At 43.7% G+C, this 20,791-nt stretch overlaps 2 protein-coding genes across 2 annotated transcripts; one reads left to right on the plus strand and one right to left on the minus strand.

The window, feature by feature from the left end:
• The first annotated feature begins 16,348 nt into the window (after positions 1-16,348).
• On the plus strand, positions 16,349-19,122 carry LOC136522788 (serine/threonine-protein kinase SAPK10). Its single transcript, XM_066516592.1, has 8 exons — positions 16,349-16,796; positions 16,893-17,069; positions 17,207-17,260; positions 17,384-17,476; positions 17,776-17,868; positions 18,049-18,153; positions 18,239-18,337; positions 18,418-19,122. The coding sequence occupies exons 1-8, from the start codon at positions 16,620-16,622 to the stop codon at positions 18,706-18,708; spliced, it is 1,089 nt and encodes a 362-aa protein (XP_066372689.1). The 5' UTR covers positions 16,349-16,619; the 3' UTR covers positions 18,709-19,122.
• A 390-nt stretch (positions 19,123-19,512) lies between these two features.
• Positions 19,513-20,313, minus strand: LOC136538626 (serpin-ZXA-like). The gene has a single exon (XM_066530587.1). The coding sequence runs from the start codon at positions 20,231-20,233 to the stop codon at positions 19,667-19,669; it is 567 nt and encodes a 188-aa protein (XP_066386684.1). The 5' UTR covers positions 20,234-20,313; the 3' UTR covers positions 19,513-19,666.
• Between the last annotated feature and the right edge of the window lie 478 nt (positions 20,314-20,791).

Below are 20,791 nucleotides of genomic sequence, written 5' to 3' on the forward strand. Positions count from 1 at the left end.
GACCGCGCGTGGTGACCACGCCCATAGGCCAAATAGCCCAAGGCCAAGCTCGTGCATGAATTTTAAAGCACATGTGAAAACTCATCTAACTCATTTCAGGTTCAACCATCTAAACCACGCTTAAGAAGCTGCATTGGACTATCAACCAAAGCTAAAATATGACACTACTCATTAATTAGATTTCACGAAATAAATTCATGAACTTGGTGTTGTCAAACTATTTCTAACTTGAAAATTTTCTAAGTCTTTGAGCTGGGTTCAAATTCAAGTTCCATTTCTAGGCCATTGGAAACACTAGATAATAGTATTATTTTGCTAAAACAAAAGTTGCATTGTCATCTACAAAATTTGTACTTCACACTTTATTTAGGTACCACACACACGTTCTATAATATTTTTGCTCAATAAAAATTATTTTTCAACCCTACTTAATAATTACATAAACCATTATTTCATCGACACAACTGGAAACTAGGTTTCTTCTATTTTCATTCCTTTTTATACTAATTTTTATACTAACAAACATCACATCAACACTCGAAACAAGAGTACTAACACACTCACGACGTTCTTACCTTGCTGAAGGCATAATTTTTCTACTCTTCTTGTTAGGTTTTCATTAGCGCATTTAAGTAAACTAACTCACTATATTTATAGATCTACCTCTCAGGCCATAATCTTAGTGCTTAGAGAGCTCATAACACCAGAGGTGTTACATGCAATTCCACCAGTTAGTTGTACATGCACACTGCAATTAACATTGGAATTTAGCACACTTGCTTGCAGGTTCATTGTAGCTGACCCAGAAGAAATTATTGAAACTCTGGCATGTGCACTTGATTTGATGGTTTTTTGTGAGTTTGTTGCCTTTGCCTACATTAGTCATATGAAGCTAGTTTCAATTTTGAATACAAGATGCATAAGTTCAAAAATTGAGATGGTCTTTTGAGATGTAGGTAAACATACATTTTTTCCTACTCTATGTACTAGATACATCGTCTGTGGAATTCCTTTTCCTAGAGCTTATGCTGCTCTGTTGTGTATTAGAGAGCACAACAATAGCATTTTGGGTTACCTGGTCCATGTGGGATACATCCTGTACCTGAATGAGATCCTGCTGGCTGTGAGTTACCTATTCCCTCTGAGTTCATGGTTGCGTGTGTGTTGCCTATTGGTTTTGAGCTACCTCCTGCCTGTGAAGTTCATGCCCTACTTCTCTTCTCACATGTTGACCTGTTGTGTCTAGGCATGTGGCATTTGCTGCATCTAATAACTGTACTAGTTTTTGGCATTTTAGTGGCCTTTCTCCCTTCTGTTGCCTCCCTTCTCCTCTCAGTCTTTGGTCTGCCAGGATCTTCTGCTGCCTCCCTTCTTCTCTCAGTCTTTGGTCTTTGCCCTACACCTCCTAACTCATTAACAAACTCTGCATCACTACTGTCTGCATTTGGAGTGCAATTGCCATCATCCTCACCTTCCTGCCTAGTTTGGGGCCTAGATGTAACACCCTCATATATCACATCATCTAAGCTTGATGCCTCACCCTTCTTCAACTTCTTGAAATCCTCAAATTTTCTACATATCTAGGTTGCTTCATCATCATCACCTAAACTGCATGAGTCTCTAGGCATGTACTCACGTCGGTGTCAGACTTCTCATCTCCATTTGGCTCACTTGCTCTCCCTATCTCTCTAGGACTACTATAAAATTGTCTAACATGGGCAACTTGCTTGTCTACTTCTTTACTTTCACTTTTCCTTACAACCAAAGGTGGTAGATCCTCATCTATGTCATCATCCTCTGAATTATTTTTCATCTCTTCCTCATAGCCGTTGCCTTCATCTGTTGCATCCTGCTCATGTATAGGAACTATCTCATGCTTTTCAACATACACGTCTGCAACACCACCTTCACCAATGCAATTAGACATGTACTGGCACACCTGGTCATCAACCAAAGCTCTTAGTCCTGAACTCATATCTCTCCCAGGAAATAGCCAATGCAACATTGTACCTTCTTTGACATCACAATGGTCACAGAGATGACGAAGAACTTCATGGAGTGACAACTTATCTCGGTCAACATAAGACATAGCTTGAGTACCTCCAACATAAAACAGATCATTGCTATTCCTCAAAAACTCCCCATTAAAATGAAACCGCACAGGGAGGACGTAAAAAAATTCTATTGCCAACCACTTGAAGCCTACATGCAAAACATACACGCTATGAGGTACTACTTATAAAATATGTTCAATAGATAACAATATTATTAAATTAAATACCGACGTTAAAGTGACATTTAATTCAAAAAGCAAAGTTCGTGAAATTAACACAATCACGGAGAGCGCCGAGCACAATCATGGAGAGCACCGAGCTTGGGGTCGTAGATTTTGACACTGAGCTTGGTGCCATGGTTATTGGCGTCAAGACCTGTCTTACGTATGGGCCCTCTCTTCCTTTCTCTCTTACTTCTCTATCGTTCCTGCGCTAGGGCACCGCCAGTGTTGCCGCACCTCCGCACCCATGCCCACGCCGGCCACCACGCCCACGGCGGCCATGACGCAAGACGTGCACGTTCCTTACACAGATAGAGGAGGCTTAGGTTCATCTAGCCAAGCACCTATAGGGTCCATAGACATTGTGTACGAGGACGAGGACGACGACGACGACAAGGTGGACCAGAGGCCTGAGGAGCTTGGCCCGTCTTAGCTCCAGGACACTCTCTCGACTTAGCCTACACAGCCTTCAGACACTAGGCGACGTCGTCCACATGACCCTTACACTCCAGGCACCAACGCTCTTGGTCACAAGGGTAAGGGTAAGACTAGGAGACAGTGAGGGTTTATGGTAGATGTTATTATGTAGTATTATGGACTTTGTGGACTTTCATTATGAAATATTGTGGACTGTATGGACTATTATTATCGAATATGAACTACTATGGACTATAATTATGGACTATGTGGACTATTAATTTGCTCATGTATATGGTTTCAGATGAATGTGTTATATATTTGTATGTTTGTACATATTGTATTGAGGTTAAATATTCATCTCATATTTATGTATGGATGGCATCAAAAAATAGAGGAAATATGATGAAATTTTTCTGCCTAAAGTACGTACTCCCTCCGTTCCTTAATATAAGCCATATAGTTTTTAGCACCAATATTAACGCACGGCTTGAGGAAGGATGTGAGACCGAGGAAAAAAAGGAAAATCAGACCATCTTCTCTCTCCCAATCAGATTGCTTTCTAAATTTAAGGGATTGGTTGGGCTATGCGCTATGTACGGTGGGAAGGTTTCCAAACTAATCGGCGTGAGAGCTGATACGTACCTATATTTTGGAATTTTCTTTAGAAATCTATATGGCTTATATTAAGGAACAGAGGGGGTATTAATCAGAGGCATAAGTTTTTCTAGTTCAAAATTGTGATTGATGTCTGAAATCAAATAGACTTTTCAGTCATGGAATCTAGGAAAATAGCCTTTACAGTGATTTGCCATGTCATCATCGAATAGACTTTTTAGTGTCCTTCGAAATAGTGATTGAAGTCTGAAATTAAATAGGCTTTTTAGTCATGGAATCTAGGCACTCCAGTGTCCTATGATGTAGGCTTTTCAGTGATTTTGAGTAGACTTTCTAGGAGCATTTACAGCACAATACAATAGCTAGCAAACCTGCCTCCGCCTATATATATGTGTTCTAGGATGCATTGCTAATCAAAAGGAAAACTAAACTAGTATTCGGTTTCGTTGAAGTAGGAATGTCTGGAGGATCATCTAGAGGAAAGGGTTTTGGGAGTGGGAGAGGAAAGGTGGGGACGAAGGGAACTCCCATTGTGTGGGAGAGGCCTCTTGGGTCTGATTTCTTTGAGAAACTAGTGTATCAGTTTCCCCCCGAGAGCAAGAGTGATTTTACTAAAGAGTGCCCTCTCAGAGGATACGATAACAAGAAGGAAGATTGACCAAAATACATGCATGGTGAGGACTGCTTAGTGCAGATGTTCTCCAAGGGGATCGACTGAGGTCGTCGCTTCTTCAAATGCCCGTGGGCATGGGTAATTGCTATTACATTTCATTTTGTTAAATATGTTTCTCGAATACCCTTACAACTCATAGGACATATTTATTATAGTCTTTCAAGTTCGAAGAAAACTATGGGTTCACTAGGTGGGTCGATCCTCGACCAATTTATCCACATCAGCAGTACATCTACTACCTGCAGGACCAAATCTTCGATCTACAAAGGGAAGTTAGCAGCAGGTACAAGGAAGACGAAGACAACGACAACAACAATGATGCAAGTTCATAGGAGGTACTCTGCAATGATCCAATATTGCACCTGCTGAAAGCTCTAGTTTGGTTTTGGTGAATTGATGAAAGCCATAAGTGCTAACTTAGTTTATCAAAGTGATTATAAGATAGATAGCACATTCTAAATGGTGAAGCAAATAAAGATCATGACATGATGATGGTGATGCCATGGTGATGATCAAGTGCTTAGACTTGAAAAGAAGAAAGAGAAAAAATAAAATGCTTATGGCAAAGGTATAAGTGGTAGGAGCCATTTTGTTTCAGTGATCAAGACACTTAGCGAGTGTGATCACATTTAGGTTTGATAGCTATACTATTAAGAGGGGTGAAACTTATATCGAAATGCAGTTATCAAAGTGCCAATAGATGCTCTAACTCATTGCATATGCATTTAGGATCTAGTAGAGTGCTAACACCCTTGAAAATGACAGTCCGACGGTGCCACCGATGCCTTGTATAGAAAAGACAGGGTTTCACAGAGTGTACCGGACGCTGGTATCTACTAGACCGGAGCGTCCAGTCAGTGGAAGCAGTAAAGATGCTAGCGTTGGTCTTTGACTGGACACTAGGTCACTTCGTGATCGGACACTAGATGACTGTGTCCAGTCCCGCTGACGTGGCAATGCACAGAGAAGACAGTGAGTGACCGAACGCTGGGTGAGTTCGGTCAGGCGTGACCGGACACGTCTGGTCGTGAATTTTCACCTCTGGAAGCTTACTAGAAGTGACCGGACGCTTGGGTCCTACGTCTGGTCGTGATCAACCGAACTCGTCTAGTTATGAGTGGAACCTTACTAGAAACGACCGGACGCTGGTGTTGGTGCGTCCGGTCACATCGAGCAGCGCGTCCGGTCATAACTTAAGTGCACTGATGACCGTTGAGATCAGACGATTAGCATTTGAAGCAGGGGCCACATGGCGTGCATTGCGTGACCGGACGTTTGGGTCCTGCCTCTGGTCGATCTGACCGGAGCGTCCGGTCGCCCGAGCAATGCCCAGTGAAGGGGTACAACAGCTCTATTTCATGGGGGCTTCTATTTAAGCCCTATTGTCGGCTCTAGCTCACCCTCTTAGCCATTTACATTGACATAGCAAGGTTGTGAGGTCAGCCAAAGCCCTCCCACTCATCTCCATCATAAATTCATCATCTTTGTGAGATTAGGAGTGAATCCAAGTGTATTGCTTGAGTGTTTGCATCTATAGGAACCCTGGTGTTTGTGTTTCGCTGTGGAATTCGCTTGTTACTCTTGGTGGTTGTCGACACCTAGATGGCTTTGAGCAGCGAGGATCGTCGAGCGGAGGTTGTTGATTATCTTTGACTCCGATCGTGGTGATTGTGAGGGGTTCTTGACCTTTTCCCGACGGAGAGCCAAAAGGTACTCTAGTGAATTACTCGTGGCTTGTGTGATCCTCATCTTGTGTTGGTTATGTGGCACCCTATTGAGGGTTTGGCGTGTGATGTCAATTAGCGCGTGAACCTCCAAGTGAGTGAATCGCCACAACGAGGACTAGCTTGCCAGCAAGTAAGTGAATCTCGGTAAAAAATCATTGTGTCATCATTTGATTCCGATGTGATTGATTTTCATTGGTATTGATTCTTGTGATTGATTGGTTCATTCCTCAACTTGGCGGTATAACCATCTTACTCTATCTCTTTATATTACCACAAACTAGTTATAGACCTCTTTAGTGTAGCTAGTCGTGAGAGCTTGTTAGTTTGGTTAGTGTGGCTCTTTAGTTAGTCTTTGAGAGCATACTAACTTAGTGTAGTGACATAGTCATTATGTGGATAGAGACTATAGAGACTAGAATTGTGGTAGGCGGCTTGTAATTTTAGTAAGCTAGCGCAACACTTGCTTTGCCTCATAATTGTCTAACCGGTTTGCTAAGTGTTGTTGTAGAATTTTTTAATAGGCTATTCATCCTCCCTCTAGCCATTAGGATCTTTCACCTACCCTAATCACAAGAACAAGGAGCCTTCGTTGTCAGCCCCATCACCACCACCAACAACAATAGAAGACTACTATGGAGAAGGTGCAACACAATTTGCTATATGGCCACACTATTAGGACGATCCTATCTTATTCACATAACACATCCATGTGTTTGTTGTTTAGTTTAATTACCTAAGGCATGTTAGGTTTAGTCAAAAAAATTATTTACCCTTATTTGGTACATGTTCTCATATGCTATTTCTTGGGCTTGTTGTTCGCTTCAATTACCTAAGGCATATTAGATTTAGTTCAGGACCTCTGTACCTTAGTTTGGTACATGTTCTTACATGGTATTTCATGTGTTTTGTGTGTTGAATTATATAATTCCCTACTTCGTTAGGTTTTGTTTGTAGCACATGATCATATTTCACTATATACGTAATATTAAACTGAATATTATGACCACAAATAATGAAACAACTACATAATGAAAAGTCCAATACAATGACATATTAAACAACACAATAATATTAGAAATATGTGCCGACAAACTAAATAACACAGTACATGACCTAAACATGCCCATACTTTACATTATATGATAACATAATGAAAAGCCCAATAGTAGACAACATTGTTCATGAATAAACCATAGAACTAGCAAGTAATGAAGACAACTGAGTACAACGAGGTTACTTTTTCTTCCACAGGGCATCGAGATTCTTCTTCATCGCTGCTTTCGCTTGACGTGCACGCTTAAGCTTCTTCTCCATCTCCTCCCTATATGTAGCAACACGTCTTCTTTCCTCCTCTTCCTTGTACTTCTTTTTTGCAGCCTCCTCTCCGCGTCTTTTCTCATCATCTCCTTGTCCTCTGCCTCCCACCGCAACAGTTTCTACATCCATTCCTTGTCTTCAGACTTGATCGCAGTGTTGATCCACTGCTCAAAATCACAGAGCGGTGGAGGGGTCTGCAAAAATACAATTATTACAAAACAAAAAAATCATGCAAGATGTCATATGACACAAACATCAATTTCTCACCATCTTGTTAATACGGCGCTAACGAAGTGTATGCTCAAATGCAAAATTGGAACACATCTAATACATCTGCCTATATGTGTCCTCTTTATCGGACTTGGCTACCTTGCAACGATCGCCGCAAAAGCACATGGGCATTGGAACGCCACTAGGCAGAGGCAATGGATCGAAAGCATTTTCGATCATCTGGCAATAACTATAATTTAGCCATTTTCGTTCTAAGAACCGAAAGCAATTAACATTAAACTCTACACCTAGGGTTTCCCATTTGATCCACAACAATGAACACATATCATAACAACGTGCGCTGAGGTTATCTTGGTTTGGTAGCTTTTCCACGTCTTGGCATCCTGCGATTGTATAATATAAATATTGAAATTGCATCAAACCCTAAGTAATGACGATTTTTAAATTGAAAAATCTGACTAATACATACCTAATTAATTTGAAAAAAACTAAGGAGCGAGGATACCTTGCTCTCAAAGATCTACGGATCAAATCAAAGTTTTCAAGGTCCAATATGCCGATTCGTGAGGTAGGGCAAAGTGGAGAGAAAAAAAATCCAAGAGGAAGGAGAAAGAAGAGAAGGAAGACTCGGGCAAAAAGGTTGGGCGTCAGGTTAAAACACCGCCTCGGCGCCATAGATCTTGATGCCGTTCTCAACGCCAATAACCACGGCGTCATGCTTGGCGCTAATAACCACGGCGCCAAGCTCGACGTCAAGATCTACGGCGTCAAGGTGCCTGCCAAGCCACTGCCATGTCTACGCCGAGCCCAAGACCTAGACGCCAAAATCTATGATGCCAAAACGTGTAAGCTCGGCGCCACCAATGATAACGCCGAGCTAAGGGTCCCAATTTTGAAAGCATAACCCATGTGTTTTTTTAAAAAGGGCTAAAAAAAGGAAAAAATTCGGCAACCGCAGTAGCCCGCACCGTCTTTCTTGCTGCGTCTCGCCTCGCTTGGGTAGCTGCTGGGCTCTGCCGGAACATGCGAGGGAGGGAAAGGAACAGGAAGAGAGAGAAACTAAAGAAACCATTTTTTTCTCTTGCTTAGTGAAACAACACAGACCAGAGAACCAAGTGGTGATTTTCTTAAACATTCAGGAATAAGGGCACCTAAATCATGACAATGGTGATTTTCTCCAACTCTGCATCCTGACTTGACATCGGCACTCCTCTAACAATTTACTGGCTTTATAGGCCAGCAGGCCAGCAGCAGTAACCATCACTGAAACGAACGATGCTGCCAGATGCCATCAGGATTCAAATTCAGGAATAAGGGCACCTAAATCATGACAATGGTGATTTTCTCCAACTCTGCATCTTGACTTGACATCGACACTCCTCAAACAATTTACTGGCTTTATAGGCCAACAGGCCAGCAGCAGCAACCATCACTAAAACAAACGATGCTGCCAGACGCCGTCAGGATTCAAATTCAGGAATAAGGGCACCTAAATCATGACAATGGTGATTTTCTCCAACTCTGCATCTTGACTTGACATCGGCACTCCTCAAACAATTTTCTGGCTTTATAGGCCAATAGGCCAGCAGCAGCAACCATCACTGAAATGAACGATGCTGCCAGACGCCATCAGGATTCAACATCGGAGAAATCTGACGCAAAAACACATCTGATGCTCCCAACCCGTTAGCGCTCATACACATCATCTGAACTATCATCTAATAGGAGAGGAGATGGCAGCAGAACTTGATGCGAAGATGAGCTTACCACATATTCGCTGATTGTTCTTGTGGGGAGTGGACTACACCACCACTGCCGCCAGATCTGGACCAAAATCCTTCAATTGGGAAGGGGAATCGCGGCTGAGGCAGCGCAGCAGCCGGTGACGCAGCCTGCGTTTGGCCGTGGAACACGACGCCCACAAGCAGCAGCCGGCATGGAAGGAGGCGTGAGTATAGGATTGGGGAGGGAAGGATTTGGCGTGAACTAGGGAGGGGGGAGGCGGCGCCGGGAAGGAGAATCGCGTGCGTCGCAGGAGATCCGCCCGAGGCTGTCCGCAGCGGTAAAGGCGACGGTACGCCAGCAGCAGCGTACCGGGCGTCCGCACCGCGCGCCTCTAAATGGCCTGGGAACGTAGCGGCTGCACACAAAAACGCCACAGAGCCCGCACGCGATAGAGAAAACACTAAACACTATAGCAATACTGTAGCACGGAGAGAGAAAAAGTTTGTGAGAGAGAAAGAGGGAGAGGGTGGAATAAAATATAGAATAGTGGGTATAGAGTATGGGATAGAGATAACACGGGTGCGGGAGAAATGGGTATAGAGTAGAGAATCTCGATGACTAGGATAGAATATTCCTTTTTAGAGATGAAAATAGAGGTGGACGAGTGCGGATAGCCTTAGTAGACGTTTCATCAGATTTCATCGCCTCGGTAACGGTGCCGGCTGGGTTTCGTCCGGATGAAACTCTATATTTCTCTCTTCGTCAATACTTGGTCGTGTTTGGTTCTAAAGTGCATCGAATATTTGAACACATGTATAAAGTATTAAATATAGACTAATTACTAAACTAATTATATAGTTTGCGATTAATCTGCGAGACGAATCTTTTGAGCCTAATTAGTCCATGGTTTGATAATTTGCTACAGTAAACATGTGCTAATAGCGGATTAATTAGGCTTAAAAAATTCGTCTCATGGAGTACTAATGGATTATGTAATTTGTTTGTTTATTAGTATCCGAACACCCCATGCAATATCCTCTCGACACACCTCCTAAATTTTAGTAGCCGGATCCAAACACCCTCTTAGTGAAACAACACACACCAGAGAACCGAGTGGCGTGTGCTGTGGGTGTGCAGGCCACCTGTCCGGGTTCGGTGCATAATTCCAGTTGCCTTGTATGGATGTGCCACCACTGTTATATCTTTCAGCCGTATTTTTTTAGTCTTAGATATAGGTTGTAGATCTAATTTGCACACTAGAGGTGTGTGTGAGTGTGTTAGAGCAAATTCAATAGTTGAGACAAATGTTCAGCTATAAGATAAGTTCTAATAGCCAAACCATACAACAACTTATCTACAACTAATTTAATATATATTTTTTAGTACCAAAATGGTCCCACCATTCAACTATTCCATACTCTCTTTTCTACCCTCCCTCTCACGCTGCTCGCTAATCTTCGTAGAAAGGCAGTAGCTTTTTTACATGGAAATATGTGATCAGCTAGTCAACTTCTGCGGCGCCAAGCAGTCCCGTGTTATGTTTCCTCTCTCCTTCAGATTGGTAAAGCTTCTAACACGCTTGACGATACGACTATTATTGTACCTGCCCTTAGGGTGTGTGCATGTGATGTGAGTTAGTGCGTGACTTCATATACTAAAGCTTATGTTGAAAGGTCGAGGGGAAAAACATAGATCAGTGGGAGAGGGAGAGGGGAAGAAGATGACGATAAACAATAGATAAAAAAGGGTTTTTTGGGTCGAAGTCATTACAATTCTTCGAAGTTGGATAAATGCCATTATAATTCGGGTATTCTAAAACATGCCATTATAATTCTAGGTGTTGCTGGTGCTCGCCATTGTCTACGTATGTGAACAGCTCGGGCCCACTGTCAGGTTGAGGAAGGCGTACTTGACTTCCGTATGGACATCGATGCCCTTCTTGCATGTTACAAGCCGTCGCGTCCTCTCTCACGTTCAATCCATCCCCCACCCGTGCTCCTCTCCGTCTTTCTCTTCCTTTCCCTGAGAACCCTAACCCTAGACTGTAGCCACCGTCGGAGACCTGCGGAGCTACGACGGTGACCTGCAGAGCTGCAACATTGGTGGTGTCGTGTCTGTGGCCGGCGCATCCACCAGAGGAGATGTAGGACCCATGAAGACGACGAGTGGTGAGGTCTTCCTGCATCTGCGCCGTAGTGTTGCGGCGGAGATGGAGGACTGCAATAGCAGGTAATGTGTGCGTGTCCCCTGTTATCAGTTTGAGCACATAGTGTAGTTGACTTGTGCTTGCCTATTTACACTTCGATTTGGGACTCGTTTTGATTGTCGGTAGGAATGGTATGTTCGCGATAGAGGTTAAAGTCCACGGTTTCGCTATGAAAGACTCAGATGGTAGGAAATCATACACTAAAGGCACTGTGATTAAGTGGGATGTGGAATTTGGGTCTTTAACGCTTGAACTGTTGGTGGGATGGATTGCAAATGAATTGAATGTGCCCTCTAACCAGTTACCCATAGTGTGGTTCTTTGATAAAAGACTGCATGAGGATGTCAGATTAATTAGTGAAATTCAGATGGTTGATGTCTTTGAAATGTACAAGGAAGAGATGGGTTGTCAGCTTGTAGTGGGATTGTTTGATAATGATGCTGAGTTTGATGACCTACAACCTTTATGTACAATTCCTCCTGAGGTTAGATTTGAGATACCCAACAATGATTTTCCATTGCCGATGAACCAAATAGTGCTGCTGCTAACAATCTCGAGCCTCCTAAACCCAGTACTACTGCTGCTAACAATCTAGAAACAGATAGTGATTTAGAGCCTAAACAAGGTGATGATGTTGATGTAGAGCCTGAGAGGGAGCCTGATATCTTTGATAATCCTAAAGAATATGTTGGAGTTGATTATGAACAAATCTATATTTCAGTTCCTAATGCACAGCAAGCTGCTAATGCACAGCCAGTTAACAATGCTTATGATTCTGTTGATGCTCACCCATCTGATGAAAATGCTTCTGCTAATGCACAGTCAGTTCCTGAAGAATATGATGAAGTTGATGATGTAGACCCTCTTGAGGTGCATGTACTCCATGATCCTGAGAATCCAAACATAGTGAATGGGGCATTGTTTCCTGATATCATTGCATTTAGGAAAGCAATTAGGCACCATGCAGTGAAGACTGGTTTTGGGTTTGCTGGGCTCAAAATAGACAAGACCAGGTTCTTAGCTCACTGTGCTATCGAGGATTGTCCGTGGCGCATACATGCATCCACTATTTTTGATAAAAAAACAATAAAGGTAATGTGTTCAACTGCTGTTGTTTATGACCTATTTGTGACCTTTTTTGATATGCTAATGACCCGTTTGACATGTTTGTGCAGATAAAAGTGCTTCCTACACAGCACAATTGTCCTACCACCAAGCTTAGAGAAGGAAAGATGGCAAGTCAGGGCTGGTGTGCAGACAGGCTAGCAGACTGAGTGAAAAAGAATCCAAATAAGGGCCCGACAGATGCCAAAGATAAATTGGAGGGTGACTATGGAATTAAGTTGAAGTACTCCAAAGCTTGGTCAGGTTTGCAGGTTGCTCTAGACCAGATTCATGTGTCTTATGAGGAAAGTTTTCAACTATTATTCAATTGGGCTGCACAGGTTGAAATAAGTTCTCCTGGTAGCATTGTAGAAAGAATTAGAGACAATAGGTGATCAAAAAAGGTTCAGAAGGATATTTGTTGCTCTGAAGCCATGCATTGATGGGTTCTTAGTTGGTTACTGACCATTTATTGGCTTATATGCTTCTAGTCTGAATGGGAGGTATCTTGGGCAGTTGGTTTTAGCTACTGGGGTTGATGGCCACAGTTGGTTGTACCATATTGCCTATGGTGTTTGACACAGAGACTGAAGATAACTGGAAGTGGTTCATGCAGAATTTGCACAGAGCTGTTGGGGACCCTCCAAGATTGGTGATTTGTTCAGATGCTTGTAAAGGCCTAGAAAAAGCTATGGGAGTTGTCTTCCCACATGCTGAGAATAGGGAGTGCACGAGGCACTTGTACCAAAACTTCATGAAGCACTACTTAGGTGATGTGTTCATTGTCCATTTGTATCCTGCTACAAGGAGCTACACAGAAGGCATGGTTCAGGTGGCACATGAAGAAAATTTTTGAGTTTGCTCCTGATGCAATTTAGTACCTTGAGGAACACCATTCTAGGATTTGGTACAGATGTGCCTTCTTAGAGCTTAGCAAGTGTGATTACCTAACTAACAATATGTTAGAGAGTTTCAATGCACAGATTAAAAAGCTAAAGGGACTTCACCTCCATGAGTTGTGTGATAGGCTGAGGGAGCTCATAATGGAGAAGAGGTACATTAGGAAGAAGATTGCAAGGCAGTGGGAGGATGCATCCTCCCAGGTGTACTCAAGGAGCTCAATGCCATTAGCAAAAATTTGAAAGTAGTCAAGGTTGCAACCTATGATGATGGCACTGCAGAGGTCACAATATTAGATGACTGAAACAACCAGAAAAGGCACACAGTGGATCTTGAAAACCACAAGTGTTCCTGTAGGGAATGGCAAATAACTGGCAAGCCTTGCAAGCACGCCCTAGCATGGATTTGCTCTAACAGAGGAGTCCAAATCTCTGACTATGTCCATGAGTATTACTCTGTTGCAAAGTTTAGAGCTGCATATGAACAGAGAGTGGAACCTATGCCAGACAGGTTCCAGTGGCCTCATTTTGAGCTAGGATTTAAAGTTTTTCCACCATTACTTGGAAGAAGACCAGGCAGGCCTAAAGTGGTAAGGATAAGAGGTTGCTTGGAAAAAAATAGTACAAAGAAGAAAGTGAAATGTCGAAGGTGTGGAGATTTTGGACACTTTGCCAAGACATGCAAGGAACCTGAGATGGGACCTGATGGTGAGACTGTTGCTGCACTGAATAAAAAGTAAGACTTGTATTGTTTTCATTTTGTATCTGTCTACTAAATAGTGGTATCAGAAATAATTTGTTTGAACTAATGATGCAGGAAGAGGCCGGCTGAAGAAGAAGCTGGACCATCTCAAGTGAAGAAGAAGAAGTCAGCTTCAGCTAAGAACAAGAAGACAGCTAAGAAGAAGAAAACACCAGTCAAGAAAAAAACTGATGAAAAAGGCTGTAGCTCCACCTGCTAAGGTTGTTAGAGGTCTGATGGATATGCTGAATAATGGGCAGTAATGCACCTATAGTTTATTTTATGACTTGGATGTATTTTGTGACTTAGGAGTCTGTGCTGTAAATAGCCTTTGTGGCCTATATGGCCTTTGGACCTGAACAAGCACTTTTGTAATATGAGAATAGCCTGAGTGTTGTAACCTGCTATGCTATTGTAGTGCCCTTGTTAATGCTTGTGCTTTGTAAGCTGAATGGTATGTCGGAGCAATGGCTGCAAACTCTATAATTTCGTTGCTTCCAAGTAATGAAATTGCTTTTGTAGAGCCCTTGTTGGCTATTTGTATGAAATGTTCAGGGGCACTTGAAATGTAATGAGATGGTTGCCAGCATTGTAGAACTGTCTTATGTGCAATGAAATTGCATTGGCGCTGCTTGCATCTACATCTACATTTTTTTGTGATGGTTGCCAGCATGCAGTTAGCTCAATCTGAACATATACTGAAATGCATGTATAGGGCCTCTGTTGTGTGTTTGAGCTATTCCAGGATATACTTGCTTGAAGTATGAAGTATTTGCGCATTTTGCCTGTACTTCTATTATCATACAATTTTTTCTACAGCCCAAGAGAATGTCTTAATATTTTCTGGTGATATGAAACATGTATTGCAATTAACCACATATATGTAAGAGTGAGGCATAAAACACATAGCCATAAAAGACCATTTAGTTTTCCATTGCAGAGTTGCAACTGTGGCACTGGTACATATGTTTTGGTGCCATTCTACAATGTTATGGTGCATCTATGCAATGGCAAAGGCGAACAGCAGCAACAGCATCTTGCTGAAGCAAGAAGCACAAGCACAGGCGCAACCTCAGATCTTGGTTCAAGCTCAAGCACACGGAGATATGCAAGCTGATCGATCACTAATTCTCATTTCATCAGATATTTGGTACCCATTTCAATTCATACCATACGTTCATTTCATTACAATTCTGGAAACATACAGTCACACACACACAACCCAAACATACACACACTCCGTCCTAACAGAAACTGCTACAATCAGTTCACTTCCACATTGCAGCCACACGCAAACCAAGCAGAACACCGACAAATCCTACAAAGACAACGGCTACAAAAGAAGAATCAAGCACAATCTGCATGTTCTTGTTGTTGACTTTAGGCTTCACTGCAGGCATGTTCTTGTTGTCGACTTCAGACTTCACTGCAGGCATCACCTCAACATGTAGCATCTTTATTTTTCAAACCTCTGCTACAACACTATCCAGTGTTTGCTTCACCAGTTCCAATTCTTCCTTCAAATCGACGCAACAAACACCAGTTGCATCCTTCACGGATTGCACCCTCCGTTTCTCTATTTCTAAGGCCATATACTCCTTCACAGAGCGGATGTATGGGCAGGTACTATCATCATCCTGCAATCAAAACAAAGGGCATAAATCAGAGATGAATCAACACACAGCGAGCACAACAATATAAAAAATCATAACCTTGATGTTGTACGGGCACTTGAGGTACCACTCGCCCTTTGTCGCCGGTTGCTTGCTTTGGATGTGGACCAAAGCAACATGGCAAAAGGGACACTCCCTTCTACCGCTGGTCGTCGAGCTCGAGCCACTGGAAGTTGCCTTCATGGTGCTGCGACTCCACTTCCCGGCCATGGCTTCAAAGTTGGGCGCCGCCATCGAACCGATGGTGCCCGTGCCAGACTGCTCCGCCATGGTCTGCGACGTCGGCTAAGGCGGGGGGTTGGATGCTGGCTATATTCTAGGGTTAGGGTTCTTGGAGGAGGGGAACGGAGAAGGATGAGCATAGGTCGCCGTCGTAGCTCCGCAGGTCTCCGCCGGCAGCTATAGTCTAGGGTTAGGGTTCTTAGGGAAAGGAATAGGAAGACGGAGAGGAGCACGGGTGGGGGATGGATTGAAAGGGAGAGAGGGCACGACGGCTTGTAACACGCAAGAAGGGCATCGATGTCCATACGAAAGTCACGTACGCCTTCCTCGACCTGACAGTGGGCCCGAGCTATTCATATATGTAGACAATGGCCAGCACCAGCGACACCCAAAATTATAATGACATATTTCAGAATACCCGAATTATAATAACATTTATCCAACTTTGAAGAATCGTAATGGCTTCTATAAAAAAAACCATAAAAAAAAGGCAGCGAGCGAGGTGGGGAAAAAAGGGCGAGGTGAGAGAGAGAAGACGAGAGAGGGATCACGAGGTGTGCTTCCTCCTCCGCCCAATCGGGCCCAACCAAATCCCGCCAGCGCCGCCTCCTTTATACTCCCTCCCACGTCTTTCCCCGGAGCTAAAAGGGCGGGAGAGGCTCGCTTCGCTTCTTGGATCGCGGGGGGTCACGGGACGCGCGCCGCGGGCCGGTACGCTGCTGGTGGACTGCTCGACCCTTGCCTACCAGCTGCTGCTTTGGCTGGCGCCGGCGAGAGAAGGACGACGGCGATGGACCGGGCGGCGCTCACCGTGGGGCCGGGGATGGACATGCCCATAATGCATGACGGCGACCGCTACGAGCTCGTCCGCGACATCGGCTCCGGCAACTTCGGCGTCGCGCGCCTCATGCGCAACCGCGCCGATGGCCAGCTCGTCGCCGTCAAGTACATCGAGCGAGGCGAGAAGGTTGGTTTTCGCTAGCACTTGCTGCTGTGCCTTGCACTCTTTGCTCGCCTGCCTGCCTCTCCAACACCAGCATCATCAACCACCCACCCACTGCAGATTGACGAGAACGTGCAGCGGGAGATCATCAACCACCGCTCCCTGCGCCACCCCAACATCATCCGCTTCAAGGAGGTCATCCTCACCCCGACGCACCTCGCCATCGTCATGGAGTACGCCTCCGGCGGGGAGCTCTTCGAGCGCATCTGCAACGCCGGCAGATTCAGCGAGGACGAGGTCCATCTCTTTCCTCTTCTCTCGCTCTCATCAACCCTGCTTGTCACTCGTGCTGTCTGTCTTCTGTACTAGTATTGCCACTCCTACCTGTCCTGTACAAACATGCTTGACTAATCAACTGTCAAAGCTCCTTTCAGGCGCGTTTCTTTTTCCAGCAACTCATATCAGGGGTCAGCTACTGCCACTCCATGGTACTACTACTCTTTATTTTCTTCCCTTCCAATATTATTACCAAATATAGCAGGTGGATCTTAGTACTGAACTGGTCTGGTCTGTTTAAAATTGCTCTGTTCTCTGCCTACCTCTTTGTCAAGCAAGTATGCCATCGTGACTTGAAGCTAGAGAACACCCTGTTGGACGGGAGCACCGCGCCTCGCCTCAAGATATGTGATTTCGGCTACTCAAAGGTACTGCTAGATGCTCACTCTGTTTATTTACGAATTTAGCGGGGAAATGAAATGCAGATGCAATTAATAGGGCACACTTTACCCTGTTATAATATACGTACCAAATGAGGAGTAAGACTATTAATAACTGTAATTAGCAGCCCATGACCTAGTCAAGAATAAATTAACTGAATCATCTGCTTATAATTCAGTACATATTGTTATCTGGTGCCTTTCAAAAAGAAAAAAAAAATTGTCATCTTGTGGGAATTTTGTCTCCTTAAACTGTTGCTCTGCTTATAACTCTTTTTGCATTGCAGTCATCAGTTCTACACTCTCAGCCCAAATCTACAGTGGGAACTCCTGCATACATTGCTCCTGAGGTTCTTCTGAAGAAGGAATACGATGGAAAGGTATTGTCCTGCATACATCCGAAATCTACACTTCCCATGCTGTTTCTATGAATACGCACGAGCAACATGTTTATGTGGCAAAGCATTTATACATGCATGGTGTATAGCTATGTACTGTAGGGAACTATGTTGGAAGGTTGGAATTTAAATCAGTCACTAACTCTTTGTTACTGAACCAAGGTTGCTGATGTGTGGTCATGCGGAGTGACCCTTTATGTGATGCTGGTTGGTGCATATCCATTTGAGGACCCAGACGAACCTAAGAATTTCAGGAAGACAATTCAGGTTTCCTTTGCAGCCGTATTTACACTTCAGAATTTCTGAATTGGCTGCCCATTTTGACTAAACACTGACGAGATCTGTTTGGCAGAGAATATTGGGTGTGCAGTACTCAATTCCAGACTATGTCCACATATCTCCAGAATGCCAAGATCTTATTTCTAGGATTTTTGTCGCCAACCCAGCCACTGTGAGTACTTCTGGCTTTATAATGTTTCATTATCTTCTGCACATGTTTGCTTTGAACAAATCACTGACATTGCGATGCAGAGGATCACCATCCCAGAGATAAGAAACCATCCTTGGTTCTTGAAGAACCTCCCAGCTGACCTAATGGGTGACAGCACAATGAGCAAGCAGTATGAGGAGCCCGAACAACCGATGCAGAGCATGGATGAGATCATGCAGATCCTGGCTGAGGCGACCATTCCAGCAGCTGGTTCCCGTGGGCTCAACCAGTTCCTGAACGATGGCCTTGACCTCGACGATGACATGGAGGACCTAGACTCAGATGCCGATCTTGACCTGGAAAGCAGTGGGGAGATCGTTTATGCTATGTGACAGCATCGAATACTCAGCAACGAGGCAATGTGTATCATCAACCGCGCTCAGATGGTTTTGTTGCGTCGCAGGTTACCAAGATAAATAGTGGGACGAAAAGGGGTGTGTGCTGCTGGTAGTTGTATTGTACTTGCAGGTATCTGCTAGCAGATGCTGCTCACGCCTGATGCCGTGATGCCCCTTTTTATCACCCTGTTGTGTTTGGCTGTTGTTTGGTGCACCTCCAGTGTTTTACAACAGTTTAGCCCTTTGGAATTGCTACTACTAGAACCTCGTTCATCTGAGAAGACCCTTTGTTTCTGCATCCCCAACTAAGGGACAGCGATGTACTTGTATTATTATTGTTACACTGTGTTTGTATCATATTATTTGGTGTAGGAAAATAAAGAAACTCCATTGCCCGTTCTCTTTTCATTTCATCCGTATCTCACAATCTTTTGAGAACCCGCTGGAGATCTTTCTCAGATTTGGTGTCTTTTGACTTCTGTATCTCACGGATGAATCACAAAGGCACTATCTTTGAAACGCCTGTCACCTATTTAAATGTTTATTATAGATTTAGTGGTTGTATGCATTCATAGTTGGTATAAAGAATGGAATACTGTAATCCAACTAAGATAAAAAAAAAAAAATCTATTTCTTTATTCACCTTCAGTGAATTTTGCTGAGCAGCTCCTGTACCTGGCATAATAGAAGATTCACATACGAAATACAAAAGAAAAAAGATGGTAAACTGGACCGGATGAGCTTCTGTACCTTATATTTCATCAAAGAACTTAACCAACATGTCTCATCTGAATAGTAAACAGGAACCATGTATATTGATTATTACAGTGTATCATCGCACAACCTTGCATACATCGATCAATCCACTTATTTATCAAATATCGCAATGCTGTACTCAGCATGCAACGGATGGGATCGCACAAAGGCAGCAGTTCAGAACTATGGTCTGCCTCTATGGAGCAAGCAGGGGATTCACCACATGACCGACGAACAGCAGCACACCAGTTGTGTCTTCACGAATCAGGAACAGGAAAGGGTGATCCGCGATGAAATCCGTGGGCATCCTGAATGAACAGAGCATAACCACTACAGCAGATGCGGCGGCGGCCTCCGTTCCTTCCTCCTTTACTTCGACAAACGACTTGTGGAAAATGGATGAAACACACAGGTTCTGTTTCTGTCCTGCTGGCAAATGAACCAACTCTGACAGATCTGCTTCTGAGCTAAATGGTAGCTCAACCCCCAATCCTTTTAGCAAATCGGTTGCTTCGAACCCAAAGGATAACTTGAACTTGGGGACTTTGAACTGCCCAACCGGAACCTTCCTCGTCGGGACATGCTCCTCCATGAATTCGGGCTCAGAGCTCAATTTTTCAGCCAAGCTCCAGAGTCCATCTCGTGCTTCTGGAAGAAGTATGTACATGGAGAACTGCCTCTTATCCTCACCTCGTTGGTAAGGGAGCTTAATCACCTTAAAGTTGTCGTAAGACGCAATATATTGATCCTTTCTGCTGGACATGAAAGGTGCTTGAACTGAGCCCCCATCAAGAAGGTGGAACACACCATCTTTTGTCTGAGATGCGTCGAACTTCTCAGTCCAAGCTCCTTTGAAATAGAATGCATTGCCAAGAACCACCAGCCTGGTGGTCTGATCAACAGATCCCGGTGGCAGCAGCTCTTTGATTAGACCTGAGGTCACTTTCTCTACCCAGGAGTTCACTTCACCAGCAACTTGTGCTGCCTGGCAAAAAAGAGAAAAAGAAAATACAGAATCTAAATTACAGTTTATATTATACACTCTGTAACAGATCAAGGCACATCAACTAACGGGTACAAATATCAAACGGCTCCACAGACTAGGGCCACGTTTAGTTTGGTGTCCGATTCGGCGCCGCCAAATTCAGGGAGGTACTGTAGCTACATTACTTTTTCGTTTTTATTCGTTAGTAATTATCCAAACATTGACTAATTAGGCTCAAAACGTTCGTCTCGTAAAATACAACCAAACTGTGCAATTAGTTTTTGATTTCGTCAACATTTAGTACTCCATGCATGTACCACAAATTTGATGTGACGG

Source organism: Miscanthus floridulus, chromosome 2, assembly GCF_019320115.1.
Source record: "Miscanthus floridulus cultivar M001 chromosome 2, ASM1932011v1, whole genome shotgun sequence".
NCBI classification, from domain to species: domain Eukaryota; kingdom Viridiplantae; phylum Streptophyta; class Magnoliopsida; order Poales; family Poaceae; genus Miscanthus; species Miscanthus floridulus.

Coding starts and splice junctions, on each gene's coding strand:
- LOC136522788 (XM_066516592.1), top strand. CDS start 16,620: ATGGACCGGGCGGCGCTCACCGTGGGGCCGGGGATGGACATGCCCATA. Junction 16,797..16,892: donor ACATCGAGCGAGGCGAGAAG/GTTGGTTTTCGC, acceptor CACCCACTGCAG/ATTGACGAGAACGTGCAGCG. Junction 18,154..18,238: donor ATTTCAGGAAGACAATTCAG/GTTTCCTTTGCA, acceptor TCTGTTTGGCAG/AGAATATTGGGTGTGCAGTA.
- LOC136538626 (XM_066530587.1), bottom strand. CDS start 20,233: ATGTCCAGCAGAAAGGATCAATATATTGCGTCTTACGACAACTTTAAG.